At 46.3% G+C, this 18,947-nt stretch overlaps 1 protein-coding gene across 2 annotated transcripts; it reads right to left on the bottom strand.

Moving 5' to 3' along the window:
* Positions 1–9,369: 9,369 nt before the first annotated feature.
* On the bottom strand, positions 9,370–18,692 carry LOC103115998 (protein FAM163A). Of its 2 annotated transcripts, XM_016189462.2 has the most exons (5): positions 17,867–18,692; positions 14,741–14,832; positions 13,825–13,850; positions 13,222–13,336; positions 9,370–11,512 (listed from the first exon to the last, which is right to left on the bottom strand). In XM_016189462.2, exons 4-5 carry the CDS (start codon positions 13,312–13,314, stop codon positions 11,102–11,104), a joined length of 504 nt encoding a protein of 167 aa, XP_016044948.2. In that variant the 5' UTR covers positions 13,315–13,336; positions 13,825–13,850; positions 14,741–14,832; positions 17,867–18,692; the 3' UTR covers positions 9,370–11,101. The 2 variants fall into 2 exon arrangements, with proteins under 2 accessions (XP_016044948.2, XP_007525914.2); XM_007525852.3 differs by lacking the exon at positions 13,825–13,850 and having other exon boundaries at positions 17,867–18,009.
* Between the last annotated feature and the right edge of the window lie 255 nt (positions 18,693–18,947).

The following is an 18,947-nucleotide window of genomic DNA, read 5'->3' as shown; positions in this document are numbered from 1 at the left end:
AACTGTCATTACTAAATAATTGAATATAAATCCCCTCCTGAGTAATACCAGAGGTTTGCAAACAATTGGTAGAGTCAGAAACTGCCTCTGGACATGAAGTTTATCTCTGCAGGGCAAATCTTGTATTCCCCAGTGAGTTTTCAAGGGCTAACAGAGAGATTCTAGGGCATCATTTCACTAAAGATAGTAGCGCTGTTGTTTCGGTTTCTTTTTCAATCAGAACTAAAATAATTTAAATGTCTTTTATTTGAAAGCCTCCGTACTTATAGTAGAGATACAGTTGCTTCCAGCAATGACCATTGAACAGAGGCAGGCCTGATTTTATTTGTTTGACTTATATCTTTATCTGTTAGAGACAGAAAACATAATAAGCATTGATGTTAGAATATAACAAGAACAGGAGTCGGGTGGTGGCACAGCGGGTTAAGCGCACGTGGTGCAAAGCACAAGGACCGGAGTAAGGATCCCAATTCGACTCCCCTGCAGGGGAGTCGTGTCACAAGTGGTGAAGTAGGTCTGCAGGTGTCTGTCTTTCTCTCCTCCTCTCTGTCTTCTCCTCTCTCCATTTCTCTCTGTCCTATCCAACAACAGTAACATCAATAACCACAACAATGTTAAACAAGGGCAACAAAAGGGAAAATAAATTATAAAAAATTAAAAAAAGAAAACATTAAAAAATAAAAAAGATTATAACAAGAACATCATGTGAAAACAATGATTAGATAATGGTTTTCCCCAGCACAATATTTGCATGTGTCTGACCAAAATTTTTTATGCAGTATATGAAGGTGTCTAGCACTTTGATAACTAAATGAATGTGGGACTGGGTGGTGATGCACCTGGTTAAATGCACTGATTACCATGCATTAGGACCCAGGTTCAAGTCCCCAGTCCACACTTGCAAGTGGAAGCTTCAAGCAGTAAAGGAGGGCTTCAGGTGTGTGTCTGTCTCTCCCCCTTATCCTCCCTCTCAACTCCTCTCCTATAAAATAAATAAATAAATAAAATAAAGTTTAAAAAAATGAAATGGATTTTAGAAACTGTAATTATTAATCCAACAGGGTTATCATGTAATCCAAGTTAAGCTTATCTCCAGGTTATTGGTAGAGAAGTACTTTCAAATAGTAACAGGGAAACTTTTTCTTTTATCATTTGAAAGTTAAAAGAGAAATATGAACATAAATGATTACACCTTTGTAAAGCCCTCAATAAGTAAGTCATCTTACAAAAAGATGTTTTTTTTTTATATTTATTTTCCCTTTTGTTGCTTTTGCTGTTTTTCATTGTTGTTGTAGTAGTTGTTGTTTTTGATGTCGTCATTGTTAGATAGGACAGAGGGAAATGGAGAGAGGAGGGGAATATTGATGTCGTTGTTGGATAGGACAGAGAGAAATGGAGAGAGGAGGGGAAGACAGAGAGGGGGAGAGAAAGATAGACACCTGCAGACCTGCTTCACCACTTGTGAAGCTACTCCCATGCAGGTGGGGAGCCGGGGGCTCGAACCAAGATCCTTAGCTGGTCCTTGTGCTTTGCGCCACGTGCGCTTAACCCGCTGCGTTACCGCCCAACTCCCACAAAAAGAGTTTTTTAAAACCCTTTTCAAGTTGAACTTCAGGTGAAGTGCCAATCTCCATTTCTAGTATTGTGTTCAATCTCATTATGGTGTCATTTACTAGGGATGTATGGAGGTCTGGCAGGTAGCTCACTCTGTAAAGCACACGGCTTACTATGCACAGGCCTCTGGGTTCAAGCTGACACCACATGGGAGTATCATGAACTGCAGTGGGGAAGCTACATGGGTGGTAGAGTGTCTTTCCCTCTCACCTCTCTCAAAAATAAAGAAGGAAAAATTAGACTGAGGCCACTCAGTGATGCCTGGCATGTGGGAGGCTCTGGGTTCATTCCCTGGCACTGCATAAAAAACATTAAATAGAATTTTGCTGAAAATGGTGTTTTTTTGTTTTTTTTTTTAGCTTTTGTTCAAAAAGGAACTTGAAGTGTGCTTCACTTGTTTGATGGGAATATTGATGTTCAGTTTATATAGAGACTGAATACTGTTAGTGATTACATATTACTTTTGTCATCTGTAAAGTTACATTTTCAAACTTTAAGGATGTTTATGAGATCAAAAATACTGAGTCACATGAGGAATGCTAGTTATGAATAATATATTTGCAAAGAAGATGTTCTCAGTTCTAGAGATAACTAAATAAAGTATAAATATCCACAATTTGGGATCAGGTGGTGGTGCACCTGGTTAAATGCACACATTACAGTGCACAAGGACCCAGGTTCAAGGCTGTGTTCTCCACCTGCAGGGGGAAAGCTTCACGAGTGGTAAAGGAGGACTGCAGGTGTCTCTCTACCTCTATCTCTTCCTCCCCTCTCCATTTCTCTATGTCTCTTTTATTTTTATTTTTCTCTTATTTTATTTATAAAAAGGAACCACTGACAAAACCATAGGATAAGAGGGTACAACTGCATACTCTTTTCACCAGAACTCTGTATCCCATCCCCTCCCTTGATAGCTTTCCTATTCTTTTTTTTTTTTTTTTACTTTTTATTTGTTTTTACTATTGTTATCATTGTTGTTGTAATTGACATCATCGTTGTTAGATAGGACAGAGAGAAATGGAGGGAGGAGGGGAAGACAGAGGGGGAGAGAAATAGAGACACCTGCGGACCTGCTTCACTGCCTGTGAAGCAACTCCCCTGCACGAGGGGAGATGGGGGCTTGAACTGGGATCCTTACTCCGGTCCTTGCGCTTTGCACTGCCTGCGCTTAACCTGCTGTGCTACTGACCAACTCCCAGTAGCTTTCCTATTCTTTATCCCTCTGGGAGTATGGACCCAAGGTCATTGTGGGATGCAGAAGGTGGAAGGTCTGACTTCTGTAATTGCTTCCCCGCTGAATCTCTATGTCTGTATTAATACATATATATATATATACACACACACACACAATTTGGGGCCAGGAGATAGCTCACCCAGGAGACCTTGTGCCTTACGAGGCCTGAAGCCCCAGGTTCAAATTCAACAGAAGAGTGCCACAACTACAGGAGCAAGCTCTACAGATTGCTGAGCTCCCTCCCACCCTCTCTCTGTCTCTCTCTTTTCTCCCTTTCTGTCTGAAATAAAAAATGAAAAATCTTGCCCAGGAGTGGCAGTTGAAGCTCACATACAAGGCCCCGGCACTGAAAAAATATAGATATTTTGATTCACTCAGCCATTGCAACTAATCTGTCTCACTTTCTGTGTCTGCACAGTGTTTCTTCTAAAGCTTTTTTTTTTTTTCCTTTGCAAACTAGTGACGGCGCCTAGCTTTACTCAAGTGGCCTGAGAACATGGCCAGCATCTCCTGATCTGTCAATCTGTAACAATGTAAGTAATTCAGCATTTGGTGTCTTTCTTTCCAGTATTACCTGCAGAGTTTTTTTCAGCTGATTTTGAAATCTTAAAAAAATCCATAAACTTGGGAGTCGGGCGGTAGCGCAGCGGGTTAAGCGCACGTGGCGCAAAGCATAAGAACCGGCGTAAGGATCCTGGTTCGAGCCTCGGCTCCCCACCTGCATTGGAGTCGCTTCACAGGGGGTGAAGCCGGTCTGCAGGTGTCTGTCTTTCTCTCCCCCTCTCTGTCTTTCCCTCCTCTCTCCATTTCTCTCTGTCCTATCTAACAATGACGACATCAGTAACAACAACAACAATAACTACAACGACAATAAAAAAGACAAGGGCAACAAAAGGGAAAATAAAATTACAAAAAATTTTTTTTAAAAATCCATAAACTGTATTGAGAGTTTTAGGGGTCAGGTGGTGGCACACCTGGCTGAATGCACATGTTACAACGTGCAGGGACTGGCATTCAAGCCCCCAGTTCCCACCTGCACGGGGAAGCTTCATAAATGGTGAAGCAGTGGTGCAGGTGTCTATCCCTGTCTAGCTCCCTTTCTCCTCTCAATTTCTCTTTGTCCTATTAAATATTTTTAAAATTTCTCAGAGAAACGGAAAGATACTATTTTAGAATGTTCCTGAACTAGAATTTGAGAATACATACACCTGAACATCTGTCTCAGGCCTTCTCCTTGCTCAGCTTTCTGGCCTCATTACCCAACTGAAAACAACATGTCTTTTTTTTTTTTTTTTTGCATCCGGGCCTATCACTTAGGGCTATGAATCCACTGCTCCTGGGGGCCAATTTTCCCCCCATTGGATAGGACATAGAGAAATTGAGAGAGTAGGGCAAGATGGAGAGGGAGAGAGAAAGATAGATACCTGCAGATCTGCTTCACCTTTTGGGAAGTGACCTACCTGCAGGTGGAGACCTGGGGGCTAGAAACCGGGATTTTTGTGTAGGTCCTTGTGCTTTGTACTGTGTATGCTTTACCTGGTATGCCACCACCAGGCTCCCAACAACAGGTCTATTAGTATTTCTTTTATACAACCATTTTTGTCCAAAGTTTGGATTCAGTTTTGAAAATTTGGTTTATCTTGTAGTTTTGAAGTTCAGGAACTCTCAGGAGTTGGCAGTCTTTAAAATATGAGCTTTCAGTGAATGGGCTAAGGTCAAAAGATAAGCCCAGCCTGATGGTGAAGAACATAATTTCCCTAATGTCCACATAAGCTTTGTGATTTTTTAAAAAATATTTTTATTTATTTAATATTGGATAGAGACAGAAAGTGAGAGGGGAGAGGGAGGGAGAGAGACAGAGAGACACCTGCGGCCCTGCTTCACCACTTGTGAAGCTTTCCTCCTGTCGGTGGGGACCAGGGGCTTGAACCTGCGTCCTTGTGCACTGTAATTAATGTGTGTGCTCAACCAGATGTGCCACTGCCTGGCCCCAGCTTTGTGATTTTTTAAATATATAGATCTGCCACTAGAGGGTGCTACATCTCTACCTTGGAACAGAGGCCTCTATACTGTGAAAAATGATTGATAAAAACAAGCAATGCCATGAATTATTGTAAATTAATTCATTGTGGTAGGAATGAGACAGAATACAGAATCTGATAGCTGGTATCTGAAAAACTGTCTTAGGTGAGTGTGCCCTTGTGAGAAGGAGGAAGAAGAGAGGAGAAACATCAGCCAGATCCCAGACTTCCAGCCTCTTCTCTACCAGAGGATTTGTAAAAACACCCATGAAGCAGGAAGATGGCAGGACACTTAGTGAAAAAGGAGCCTGTTCTCATGCTGTGCAACATTAAAAAATAAAACTTCACACAAAGGGCTGAAGTGGGAATTGTATTTTTAAATACTAAACAATAAAAATCATGTTAAGTCTAATGTTGCAGCCTGGACCAGATAACCAGTGTTTGATAGAGAAGCTGATGGATTCTTTGCTTGACCAAACTGTAGTTGAACTGGGGACTTCTTCAGTCCATCTGTGCACTTCCTTGTAAAAGTTAGTTTAAGCAAGATACTCCCCCCTCCACCTGACTACACTTAATATCTGATCAACATCTGGTGTGAGTCCTCACCCTCCAGCATCCTCCAGGAGATGTCTGAATCAAGATTCTCTTTAGGCCACTTTAACCGGAACCACTCTCATCCCTGATGCTTCCTCTTTATAACTGTCTGTCCTTAGATCCCACTTACTCTCCATTTATAAACTTTTTTTTTTTTTTTTTTTTTTGCCTCCAGGGTTATCACTGGGGCTTGGTGCCAGCACTATTAATTCACTGCTCCTGGAGGCTATTTTTCACATTTTGTTGCCCTTGTTGTGATTGTTATTGTTGTTATAGCTGTTGTTGTTGGATAGGACAGGGAGAAATCAAAAGAGGAGGGGAAGACAGGAAGTGGGAAATACACCTGCAGACCTGCTTCACCACTTGCGAAGTGACCCCCTGCAGGTAGGGAGCTGGGGGCTCAAACCGGGATCCTTATGCCAGTCCTTGCACTTTATGCCATGTGCACTTAACCCGCTGCACTACCACACAGCCCCCCATCTATAAACTCTTAAGTGTTCCTCCAGTCTTTAGTGCTGAGTCCAGTCTCTCTTCCCCACTCTAAAGCCCACATCATGATGTGGGATCCATCCTGTGTGTGTCCCACATACAGTGTGCTTTTGAAAAGTTTAAAATGACTTTGATTTTTCTTTTTTAAACAAAATAGCTTCATCAAAATAAGCAAAGGGAGGGGACTGGGCGGTGGTGCACTGGGTTAAGCACACAAAGTACAAAGCTCAAGGACCCACACAAGGATCCTGGTTACAGCCCCCAGCTCCCCAACGGCAGGGAGGATACTTCCGAAGCAGTCAAGCAGGCCTGCAGGCGTCTTTCTCTCTATCCTCCCTTCTCAATTTCTCTCTGTCCTATAGAGAGAGAAAAAAAAAAAAAGAATGGCTACAGGAGCAGTGGATTCATAGTGTAGGCATCCAGCCACAGCAATAACCCTGGAGGCAATATATATATTAAGTGAGGGAGAATCTTAGCTATTGAGTGAAGGCTACATTTAGTAAAGAGACAGAATGGAATCCACCCACATGGTACTAAGTAGGATTTTAGAGTCTGTTGAATGTTTCGTTATTTTAATATTTATTCTCTTTTGTTGCCCTTGTTTTATTGTTGTAGTTATTGATGTCGTCATTGTTGGGTAGAACAGAGAGAAATAGAGGAGGGGAAGACAGATGGGGAGAGAAAGATAGACACCTGCAGACCTGCTTCACTGCAGCGGGTTAAGCGCATGTGGCAAAAAACACAAGGACCAGCTTAAGGATCCCAGTTCGAGCCCTCGGCTCCCCACCTGCAGGGGAGTCGTGATGAAGCAGGTCTGCAGGTGTCTATCTTTCTGTCCCCCTCTCTGTCTTCCCCTCCTCTCTCCATTTCTCTTTGTCCTAACAATGACAACAACAACTACACCAACAAAAAAACAAGGGCAACAAAAAGGGAAAATAAATATTAAAAAAAAAATAAAAAAAGGAAGACACCTGCAGACTTGCTTCACCGCTCGTGAAGCGACTCCCCTGCAGGTGGGGAGCCGGGAACTTGATCCGGGATCCTTATACCAGTCCTTACGTTTTGAGCTACCTGTGCTTACCCCACTGTGCTACCGCCCGACTCCCTGTTTTATTTTTGTATACTACAACCCTACCTGCTAGAATCTAATAACTTCAAATGTATACAGGTATCAAATATATGTGATCATAAAAGATTATGTTGAACATAATGTATGGGACACATACACTAGCAGATGCTGTAGCTCAGTCTAAAAGTACTACTGGTATGTGAAAGCTGCTGCTTGCCTCAGTCTATGACTTTATCAGAACTCTGAACTTATTTTCACACAACACTGCCCCCCGCCACACCTGATTCTACTTGAGGGGTTTGTCAAAGCATAAAGATTAAGAGTCAGGCGGTAGCGCATTGGGTTAAGCGCACATGGCGCTAAGTGCAAGGACCAGCTCAAGGACCGGCATAAGGATTCCAGTTCAATTCCAAGTTCCAGCCCCCCGGCTCCCCACCTGTAGGGGAGTCCCTTCACTGGCAGTGAAGCAGGTCTGCAGGTGTCTATCTTTCTCTCCCACACAGTCTTCCCCTCCTCTCTCCATTTCCCTCTGTTCTATTCAACGATGACAACAACAGCAATAATACAATAAAAAACAAGGGCAACAAAAGGGGAAATAAATATAAAAAATAAATATATATATATATATTTTTAAAAAATCGGGGAGTCGGGCTGTAGCGCAGCAGGTTAAGCGCAGGTGGCACAAAGCACAAGGACCGGCATAAGGATCCCGGTTCGAATCCCGGCTCCCCACCTGCAGTGGAGTCGCTTCACAGGCGGTGAAGCAGGTCTGCAGGTGTCTATCTTTCTCTCCTCTGTCTTCCCCTCCTCTCTCCATTTCTCTCTGTCCTATCCAACAACAACAATAATAACTACAACAATAAAACAACAAGGGCAACAAAAGGGAATAAATAAATAAAATAAATATTAAAAAAAAATCAAGATCATGGGACTATCAACTTCAAGGGACCTGGGCTGGAGGAGCCCTGGAAGGCCTCCCTCTGGTGTTCACCCGGTCCTTCACAAGCCTCCTCCCCACATTGGCTCCATCCTCCTCTACTTCCCAACTCCTAAAGTCAAACGGCCAAACACCCCCCAATCTAGGTATAGCTAATATGTCACAAGGCCACTTCTGGGAGTCAGGTGGTAGTGTAGCAGGTTAAGCACACATGGTACAAAGTGCAAGGGCTGGCCTAAGGATCCCAGTTTGAGCCCCTGGCTCCCCACCTGTGTGTGTGGGGGGGGTCGCTTTACAAGCAGTGAAGCAGGTCTGCAGGTGTCTCTCCCCTTCTGTCTTCCCCTCTCGATTTCTCTCTGTCCTATCCAACAACAATAGCAATGACAACAATAATGGCAACAAGGGCAACAAAATGGGAAAAATGGCCTCCAGGAGCAGTGGATTCATAGTGTAGGCACTGAGTCCCAGCAATAACCCTGGAGACAAAAAAATTTAAGTAATAATAAGTAAAGCCACTTCTCTGTGTTTAGACAGTCTTAAGGGCCTCTGTGGGGTTCCAAGCAGATGTAGCACCTGGGTAGAGGCTCCCCCAGAGGAGACCAGAGCAGGGCCTGGTGAGGTGGTGAGAGAGGCTGCAATTCACCACCAATCAACTGATCAACCCCCCCCTACTCCTCCCACCCCATGAACATCTAGACTTTTGTCACCCAGCCCCAGCTGCTGTTGTGCAGGCATGACAGGAATTGGGGGTACCCCTTGTGACCTAACTTTAGGTCTGAAGGCCTGTGAAGCAGTGTCTAAGGGTTTGACCACTCAGGTCAGGTCTTCTGCTGTCTCAGGGATTTCTAATTGTCCCTTCCCCCAAAGCATGCTCCTCATCCTGCCCCTGGACTCTCCCTTTCACACCAAATTACAGGCTCTACTGAGACATACCCACCCTGTTTATGCTTCTCTGCCAGGGTCTGAGGTAAAGGCCTAGTTTTCAGTCTCCTCATTCCCCATCCCAATAGGCAAAGACTCTGGTCTCTTCTAGACTCCACAGACTTCAGGGAAGTGAATTAATCCAGAACTACAGGCCAGAAGACCATGGGCCTAAGAGGTGAGGGTGGGGGCTATGAGAGGAGCCCTGATTTGCTCCTCAGTGAGATTCCTCTTTGTTGACAGTCTCATGTCCACCCCAAGGGGCCAATAGTCCAATACTTTAAGTTTCCTTTCCCAACAGACACCAAGTCCTACCCGTCTGAGAGCTCTAGCCTGGGCTTTGGTGGTTCTGGGGAGCACGTGTCAGATATATGAGACAGGAGGAAGAAGGATGAGGGTGTTGGTAGGTTTAGTGTGAAAGTGTTTTTCATCATGCTAACACCCAGCTGCTCCTTCCTCAAGCACAGAAAGGAGGACCTTGTCATCAGGCTTGTATTTCAAATTCCTCATTTATTTCAACATCCACTTAGGGGTGACTCCAAGCTCTCAGAGAGGCAGGCCAGAAAATCCAAGAGGGACCTGGGACTTGGCTTGGAAACAAGGTGGCAGAGAGGACAAACTGTCTCCAACTTTCTTCTTCCTCTTTAGGGTGCAGTTCAAAAAAGTGTCCACAGAGTGTCCTAGAACTCAGACGCCACAGCTCTGAAGTACAGTGAGGGTGGACAAGGTGTGCTTTCACTTGCACAGGGCAGGTCCACATGTCTATAGGGAAGCAGGAGAGAGCTAGGAGCCCTTAATGGCCCTAAACCCAGATTTCACTTCGAGGGGTGGGTGGGTAACAGGACTGAGGCTGGGAAAGCTACAGGGGGAGACAGGGCTGCATGAGATCCTTTGCATTCTGCTGCAAGATGGATATCAACTTTGGGATCATCTTGGTTATTCCAGAAGGTGAGAGGTAGAAGGGAGTGGTGATTTCTGATAAGGAGAAACCGCTTCTGGGGCTGATGGGCCAGAGTAGCAAGGTATCTGGGCTGTCAGGAATCTAGGAGGGCTGGCAGCCTGGCAGACAGGGGTTGGCAGTGACAGGGGAAGCTAAGTTCTTGGCTGCTGTCCTATGCAACCAGCTGGCTGCCTTGGGGAGGGCCACTTTGCTTTTCATCTGACCAGGGACTCAAAGTTTGCTTTCTAGTTGCTCTACCAGACTCCTTTCTACTCTGCAGTTTGTGAAAATGGCCAAACCTAAGGGTAGGGGCGGGGTGTTGGAGGTGTCCAGTGTGTCTGTCCAGTGACACCACTCAGTGTGGCTTGCCAGGACCACAGCCTTATCCTCTCAGCTACTTGAATTATAGTGACAGAACTTGAAAACATTTTTCTAGCTGCTGAGGCAGCTGGTTCTAGGGCTGAGAAACAGGATTTGGGGGTGGGGAGGAGAGAATGAGGTTAGATAGTCATTTTGGGGATTACATAATAACCTGATGTCAGGGCCTCAGAGTCAACTAAGCATGGGCACAAGGCGAGGCAGGCACAGCTGTGTGCTGGGAGACAGAGCTCTGGACTCATGTGGGTGTGGGCATTTGTGCTCTGAAGTGGATTGATCAGTAGTATGCAGACCAGTGAGGAAGCTATCCAGCTTTAATTAAGAAGAGGTTATAGAGCAAGGCCTGTGGTTTCTGACGGACTACCTCAATACAAAACTCGCTTATGAATTAGATCTAGGGTCCAGAAGAGGTTCCTCCAGTACTTTCAGCTCCATTTCCAATTCTACAATATCTAAGTTTTCACCTCTTCTCTTGCTTTTGTCCTTCCTGCTTCCTCTGTACCAGCCCCCTCCCATACACACCCAAGAACTCTGGCAGCCCTCAGAACCCAGTGCTTCTCTTCTTGCAACCCTGCAAAGTGGGGCTTGGGGGGGAGGTGAAAAGGAGTGTGGCAGTGCTGGGCTGACCAGAGGGAGGTCCCAAGAGAGAAACTGGCAAGGTTTCCAGCTCACTCTGTGTGTGTGTGTGTGTGTGTGTGTGTGTGGGGGGGGGCACTTCTGGGCCATGGGATTCTATTCATCAGTGCTTCACACTGCTTAAATATCAGTGAGACCCCCACTGTAGGGCAAGAAAAAGCCAGAGGAATGGAGATGGTCCTTGTGGGCTGTTGAAGAGAACACCACAGTCCCCATTGTTCCTGCTGGGTCAGCAGCATTGGTGAGGGGGGGATCAGGAAGGGAGGGGTCACACGTCTGTACTAATAGCCCTTGGATTGGTGAAGGCCTCATGCCCAGAGCCTGGCCATGTCACCGCGTAACTCTGGGGTGCTGCCAGTTTGAAGGATGGGGGTCCCCCTTCTTTGTAGTAAGTAGGAGTGAAGGAAAGCCTCTCCCCTCCACCCCCATTGGGCACCATGTCAGTTGTCCGTATGTAAAAGGGGGAGCTGTTTGGGGAACAGGTGGCACAATGGCCGGCAGCCACCCCACATGGCTGGCTGCATGGTTCTCTGGGGAGGGGTGCCAGGCCACCTGCTGGGTGGTCCAGGGCTTGGTAGCTGCAGGCATTGCAGGTGGGGCCTCTGGGGGGTGTGGGCAGGTCCTGCTCCTCTTCCTCCTCTTCTGCATTCTCAGCTCTGCTCTTCTTGCAGCAATAATACTAGGAGACAAAGAGTGGTGCTCAGTTGGTGCTCAGGGTAAAACCCAACACCTGGGCCCACACAAATGCTATTCCCAGCTTTGCAGGACCAACAACCTTCCCTCTCTCCTTTTACAAACAAATGACACTAAGGACAGGGTAGTGGAGGTGGGACTGGTGGGAGGAAAAACTGCGGCTCCTAAGGGACTGGCTACCTGACAGCCCTAGAGCAGGGCTGGGGGGGGGGGGCAGGGAGGGAATGTCCATTATTTGGTCTGGCCCAGTCAAGGCAACTGCAAGTGGCGCTCAAAATCCAATAAATCTTGGAACTTTTTTCTCTTTTCTTCTTTCTTTCTTTCTTCCTTCCTTCCTTTCTATTTTTTTTAAATATTTATTTATTTACTTATTCATTCACTTTTGTTGCCTTTCTTTCTTTCTTTCTTTCTTTCTGTCTTCCTTTCTTTCTTTCTCTTTTCCCCAGAGCACTGCTCAGTTTTGGCTTATAGTGGTGTAAGTGACTGAACCTAGAACATCAGAGCCTCAGGCATGAAAGTCTTCTGCATAACCATTATGCTATCTCCCCCACCTGGAACCTTTCTTTTCATTTTTTATTAAATTTTTTTATAAATTATCTTTATTTATTGGATAGAGACAGGTAGAAATCAGGAGGGAAGGGGATGATAGGGAGAGAGAGTGACAGAGAGACACCTGCTTCACCACTTGTGAAGCTTTCCCCCTGCAGGTGGGAACCAGGGGGTCGAACCTGGGTCCTTGTGCACTGTAACATGTGCGCTCACCCAGGTGCGCCACCACCTGGCCCCTTCTTTTCATTTTTAAAAATACAATTTTATTTATTAGATACAGAGAGAAACTGAGAAGGGAGGGGGGAGGGAGAGAGGGAAAGAGACAGATACCTGCGGCCCTGCTTTGCCATTCATGAATTTCCTCCCTGCAGGGCTTGAGCCGGGTCCTTGTGCATTGTAGTCTGTGCTTAACCAGGTACACCACCATCTGGCCCCAGAACCTTTCTTTTCATAGCAATATTAAGTATTCTTTCTTTCTTTTTTTCTTACCAGAGCACTGATCGGCTGTCTTAAGGTGTTGGGGTGGGGATTGAATCTGGGACTATGGAACCTCAGACACGAGAGTCTCTGCATAACCATTATGCTATCTACCCTGGCCCGTAAGTGCTTATTCTTTAAACTCACTAATTTTTGTGTGGCCAGTGAGTGCTATTATAAAAACCCAAGTGGCCCTTGGCAGCAACAAGTTCCCTATGCCTGCCCTAGAGGGAGGAGACAACGTGAAATTGATAAATTGGGTAAGAAACAGATAAAAACTCTCAGTGCCCTGCTTAAAGGACTTGTTTTGCAAGGAGCAGCTAATATGCTGAAACTGAATTTAGGAAACAAAAGGACAGTGTTCAGAGGCTTACATACCTCAGCCCTGTTCCTGTTCCTGTCGGCATTTGGTTTCAGGAGCAGTTTTCAGAGTCTCCCCAGGAGGTGTCCTTCCACCATTCTTAAAGAACCCTGATGTTAGGTGGCTATACCTGGCATTCCTCCAGCTTGCTTTTCAATCCCCACAAGTGTGCATAATTTGGGGTTACAGAGTTCCTTTTTGATTTCCCTGAATACTGCTTTCACTCTCTGGCTCAGGGCTCTGTCGCCCCCCACATTGGACATCCAGTTTCTGGAGGAAGAGGGGCTGGCCCAGGTTTAGGGTCTCACCTGGAGCCGGCAGTAGCACAGGACGGCAATGATGGAGAGTAGGATGACCGTAGCGAGGATTCCGCCCGTGATCACAACTGTGCCCGCTGTCATCCGCACGACGCCCCATCAAACTCTGCAAAGACATGTGCTAGGACTTAGTTCTTAGTCGCTGCCCTGGGGGTGGGGATGAAGGGGCGCACAAACACTATAGGTTCCTGAGTCCTTGACCAGAGTCTTTGAACTGGAGGGGATAGGTTCCAAATTGCAAAAGTCTCACCCTATTCAACCCTGGGTCAAACCCATATTCCCTTTGGGGGTGTCTCTTTTCTCTCCAACTCTCATGGGGAATAAGAACTCATGTTTTCCCTGGGCCTGGGACAAGCAGATGACCTTCAGACTGGGGGACAGGCCTTGGTTAATGGGGTCCAATCTGTCAGCTCAGAGGCAAGCTTGCTGTGTAAGGCTGCTTAGCCTGGGGTAGACTCTGCATCCAGGCCACAGAATGAGTATTCTCAAGTCCTAGGCACATGAGGACATGCTAATTGTGCCACAGGAGTTGGGTGTGGGGGGGAGGGGGAGGTCTGGGCACTTGACAATGGAAGAATGACCATGAGCACTCACGTCCAGTAAAGGGAACGGTGGGTGACCTGTAAGACAACAGAAGAGCATGTTGGAAGAAGAGTGTCACCCCCCAGTTAAAGGTCCCTTGGGTTAGAGCTGTTCCTAAACTTCACCTCCTCCTCTTGCTTTCCCCACAGTGCCCACTATCACCAATAAGTCAACAATCCCCTACTCTGGGTCTCCAGCTCTGTCTCTGAGTGCCAAGAGACAAGTCTCACTGGGAAGTCCCCTGTCACCTCAAACTCAGTCCTAATGACAGGTGATGGACTAAATGGTCCTATCAGAGATGCTAAGAGCAATTCTCCAGGTTGGTCAAAGGGCCTCTCTGTGAGTTCCCCAAAGTATCTGGTAGTCACAACAGACTGACCACCAGATGGCAGCAGATCCTAGCTCTTAGCAAACGCTAGAAGAAGAAGAAGCTCACTGTAGATGGAAACTTTGGATACTTCGTTGAGCAAAGCCATTTTATTTTCCCCAGATGCACTGAAGGCAGTGCTTCAGGGATTCACTGGGACACTGGGATATGTGTGTGTATAAATATACACAGTATAAAAAAAACTGTGCAGTCCTAGGGAATGAACCCAGGGCCTGTGCACGTGCCCTACCACTAAGTGTTCAGCCTTTATTTTTCTGAGAGAGAGGTGAGGAAGGAGAGATATCACAGACCGTTTCATCATCCATGATACTCCCATCATATCAACGGTCCCTGGTTAGCTTCCTGAGAACAGGAGAAAGGGATCACTGTGCTCCCTCCCTGGGTCTAGCAGATCTGGCTGGCTGCCTTAGGCACTGAGGCAGTGAGAAAAGACAGACATGTTGTCAGCTGAAGACCTCATGGGCCTGCCTTCTGCTACTGGGTCTTTTTGGAGTTCCCCACCCCCAAGGTCCAGAACCTTGTCCTGTGCTTTCCACTTACGTGAAACAGCTAGGACGGTGGTAGTCCAGTCATTCAGGCTGTGCCTGAGCAGAGAGCAGCTGGAGGTGCAACATGGCCAAAGGTTTCAATCCCTGGAGAGAAGAGAGGGAGGGTTGGTGAAAGCTGGAGAAGGAGGGACCAGACAGTGGTGCACCTGATAGAGCACAAGGTACATTTAGAATTAATTTTTAAAATATCTTTGTTTATTGGATAGAGACAGCCAGAAATTGAGAGGGAAGGAGGAGATAGAGAGGGAGAGAGACAGAGAGACACCTGCAGCTCTGCTTCACCACTTGTGAAGCTTTCCCGTGCAGGTGGGGACAGGGGCTTGAACCTGGGTTCTTGCGTATTGTAACATGTGCACTCAACCAGCTGCGCTCAACCAGGTGAGCAACCGCTTGCCCCCCCCTCCATTTCTCTATTGGAAAAAAAAAAGCTGGAAGAGGAGACCCCTTGGTAACTGCAAGTTCTGATGTCCTGACCTAAAAAACTGGGACAAAACCTCTGAAGTCACATCCTGTCTTATTCTTGTTTCCCTGTCCCAGGACCACTCTCTGGAATCTTCTGTAGGGCCCTGGGAAGGAGCCTCTACCTGTTTTGGAAAGCAGTGCTCATGGGTGAGAGGGAATCCAATACCTGTTCCACACCCCACTAGAGAACCTCATATGTTTGTCTCCTGGTGCATGTAGCCTTTTAGGCACCCCAGCCAGTTGCTCCCTCTATGCCCCTGCATACCCCCTCCCTATTTCCTGTCCCGAGGGGTCTGAGACTATTTGGGTCCTCAGAGGTGCACATTACTGACTCCAATTTCCCAACCCCTCAGTCAACTGGATGGATGGTGAGATGGACACGTCAGGTTCATGTGTGTCAACAGAGGTAGCAGCAGAACCCTGGAGACATTCAGGAATCTGAGGTAGGTTGAAAGTCACGGGGATCACTTCAAACCCATGTTCTTTATATATATATTTTAAGGTAATCTTTTTTTTTAAAAAAAAAGATTTTATTTATTTATTTATGAGAAAGATAGGAGGAGAGAGAAAGGACCAGACATCACTCTGGCACATGTGCTGCCGGGGATCGAACTCGGGACCTCATGCTTTGAGAGTCCAAAGCTTACCACTGCGCCACCTCCCAGACCACACAAGGTAATATTTTTTTATAAGAGCATACATTTTAGGGATAGAACCATGTCCACCACCAAAGTACCAATAGCTTTCTACACAGTCCTATGGGCCCGCTGCCCTTCCAATGCTCTTCCTCCATCCCCATCTGGTGAGCTAAGTTCTGTGCTTAGGCCCTTCCTTCCTTCCTTCCTTCCTTCCTTCCTTCCTTCCTTCCTTCCTTCCTTCCTTCCTTCCTTCCTATTTCTAGGACTTCCTCTCTTTTCTAACACTGCTCAGCTCTGGCTTACAGTAGTGCTGGGGACTGAAACTGGGCCCCCTGGTGTTTCAGGCATGAAAACCTTTGCATAAACCATGATGCTATCTCCTCAGCCCTTTGTGGTCAGATTCTAGGGGTTTATTTTCTTTTCCTTTTCTTTTCTTTCTTTCTTTTTTCTTTTTGCCTTCAGGGTTATCACTGGGGCTTGGTGCCTGCACTACAAATCCACCACTTCTAGAAGCCAAATTTTCCATTTTTTTTATTGGATAGTGTCGGACTAGCTTCGCAAGCGGAGACAGACGACCCTGGACTCATGGTTGAGTTGTACGCAGTATCTCTTTATTCATGCAGAACCTTTATTCATGCAGAACGAAGCACAATCTAAGCCAAGCTATGCTAAAACTAAACTAAACTGAAAACTCACAAACCTGTCCTTATATATACTTGCCAAGTAGGGTGTAAACAGGATGTGATGTAGAGGATGGAGCGAAAAGAGAGTGGTGGAAAATCAGGGTGTGACAAGGAGAGGGGGCGGAGCAGGTGAGAATTCTACCACAGGACCACCAATGCCCTGGAGGGAGGGTGGTGCTTAGTGATTTATGTAAATAGACCGCAGCTTTGAGTGGGATCAAACCAATGCCATACAGGCATGCTGGTGCTTAGTTAAGCAGGATTAGAGACAGAAGCCGGGGGAGCTGGCATACTACCCAACAGGATTGGACAGAGAAAAACTGAGAGAGGAGGGGGAGATAGAGGGAGAAGAGAAAGACAGACCTGCAGACCTGCTTCACCACTTGTGAAGCAAACCCCCTGTAGGTGGGGAGCTGGGGGCTCAAACCGGACTCCTTGCACTGGTCCTTATGCTTCATACTATGTGCGCTTAACCTGGTGCACCACTGCCTGGCCCCCAGGGTTTGTTTTTATTTAGCTTTGTGTCTTTATATCCCACATATGAGTAAGATTATATGGTTCATCTTTTTATTTCTCTTGGCATGTTGCCTCCAATTCCATCCCTGTTAATGTAACAGGCAAGACTTTATCCTTTCTCATAGCTGAGCAGTAGTCTGTTGTGTATATAAGTCACATTTTCTTTATCTAGCATCTCACATTGAGCACCTGCAAACCCAAATTAATTAATTTTTTTCTGCTCATTTACTTATTTTTATCACCAGGGATATCACTGGGGCTCAATGCTTACATGGCTCCACTATCTCTGGCAGCCATTTTCCCTTTCTTTCCTCCATTCCCTCTCCCTCTCCCTCTCCCTCTCCTCTCCTCTCCTCTCCTCTCCTCTCCTCTCCTCTCCTCTCCTCTCCTCTCATTTTCTCTCCTCTCTCCACATCTCCTCTCTTCTCCTCTCTCCACATCTCCTTTCCCCTCTTCTCCTTCTTCCTTCCTTCCTTCCTTCCTTCCTTCCTTCCTTCCTTCCTTTTCTTCCTTTTTGATAGAGGTAGCTTCTTCCCTTCCAGTAAACCTGTACTTATATCACAGGGAACTGAGAATGGCTTCCTAAAGTGGAAATTCTCATCAGCTGGAGGATAGCAATCACAGAGGCTACATGTTAAATAAAACCAGAGACTCTTCATGCGTTCAGCGTGCTGACTCAGTGACAGACTATAGGGCTTGCATACATGAGGTTCCAAGTTAGCTCTCCAGCACTGCATATGTCAGAATGATGTTTTGTTCTCTTTTTCGCTTGTAAGTAAATAAATAAATCTAAAAATAAAGGATAGTGAAATAGCTCACTTGGATAGTGTGCTGCTTTGCTATGTGCATAACCCAGGATTGTGTCTAGCCACCACTGTCTTGAACAAAACTTCAGTGATGTGGTCTCTTTTTCAGTCTCTTTAAAAAAAAAAAGGGAAAAAATTACACATAGACTCCAACCAATGCAGTCTATTGGGGGAATGGCCTGGGGATGTGTTTTTAAGGGGTGGGGTGAAGTTGTACCATCTGGCCCTTCGGAAAAGTGATGCAGGAATGCAGATCTTTGGGAGGTAGGTGACTTTGTTCTCATCTTCAGTCCATAGCAAGCCTGACTCTGGATTCTGTCTTTGGGGCAAGCAGGCCAGAAAGCAGGAGGAGGAGCTGACAGACCATCAGGTTAAGTGCACATAGTAAGAAGTGTATGAACCTGCGAAAGAATCCCAGATCTAGGGAGTCAGGCGGCAGCGCAGCGGGTTAAGTGCAGGTGGTGCAAAGCACAAGGACCGGCAGAAGGACCCCGGTTGGAGCCCCCGGCTCCCCACCTGCAGAGGAGTCACTTCACAGGTGGTGAAGCAGGTCTGCAGGTGTCTGTCTCTCCCCCTCTCTGTCTTCCCCTCCTCCCTCCAGCAACAACAACAATAACTACAATAATAAAATAAGAGCAACAAAATGGACTGTATAAATAAATAAATATAAAAAAAAGAACCCCAGATATAGACCCCGGCATCCCCACCTGCAAGGGGGCAGGCAACACTTCACAAACGGTGAAGCATATCTGCAGGTATCTATCTTTCTCTCCCCTGTCTATCTTCCCCTCCCCTCTCAGTTTCTCTCTGTCCTACCCTCCCCCCCCCCAAATAAAAAAGGCCACATAGGGGAGTCTGCCCGAAAAAAAAAAAAAAAAAAAAGGCCACAGGAGCAGTGGATACGTAGTGCAGGCACTGAGACCCAGCAATAGCCCTGGAGGAAAAAGAAAGAAAGGAAGGAAGGAAGGAAGCAGGAGGAGATGGGTGTGCAGAGAGTCAAAAGCCCATGGTTGCCAGATACTAAGACAGGTCATCTTCAAGACCAGTTCTTCTTCTTCTTCACCTCCTCCTCCTCCTCCTCCTCCTCCTCCTCC

Source organism: Erinaceus europaeus, unplaced genomic scaffold (genome assembly GCF_950295315.1).
Source record: "Erinaceus europaeus unplaced genomic scaffold, mEriEur2.1 scaffold_671, whole genome shotgun sequence".
Taxonomy (NCBI): Eukaryota; Metazoa; Chordata; class Mammalia; order Eulipotyphla; family Erinaceidae; genus Erinaceus; species Erinaceus europaeus.
The sequence above is the reverse complement of the archived record's forward strand: the minus strand, read 5'-3'. Positions and strand labels throughout refer to the sequence as shown.

Coding starts and splice junctions, on each gene's coding strand:
- LOC103115998 (XM_016189462.2), bottom strand. CDS start 13,314: ATGACAGCGGGCACAGTTGTGATCACGGGCGGAATCCTCGCTACGGTC. Junction 11,513..13,221: donor TGTGCTACTGCCGGCTCCAG/GTGAGACCCTAA, acceptor TTTGTCTCCTAG/TATTATTGCTGCAAGAAGAG.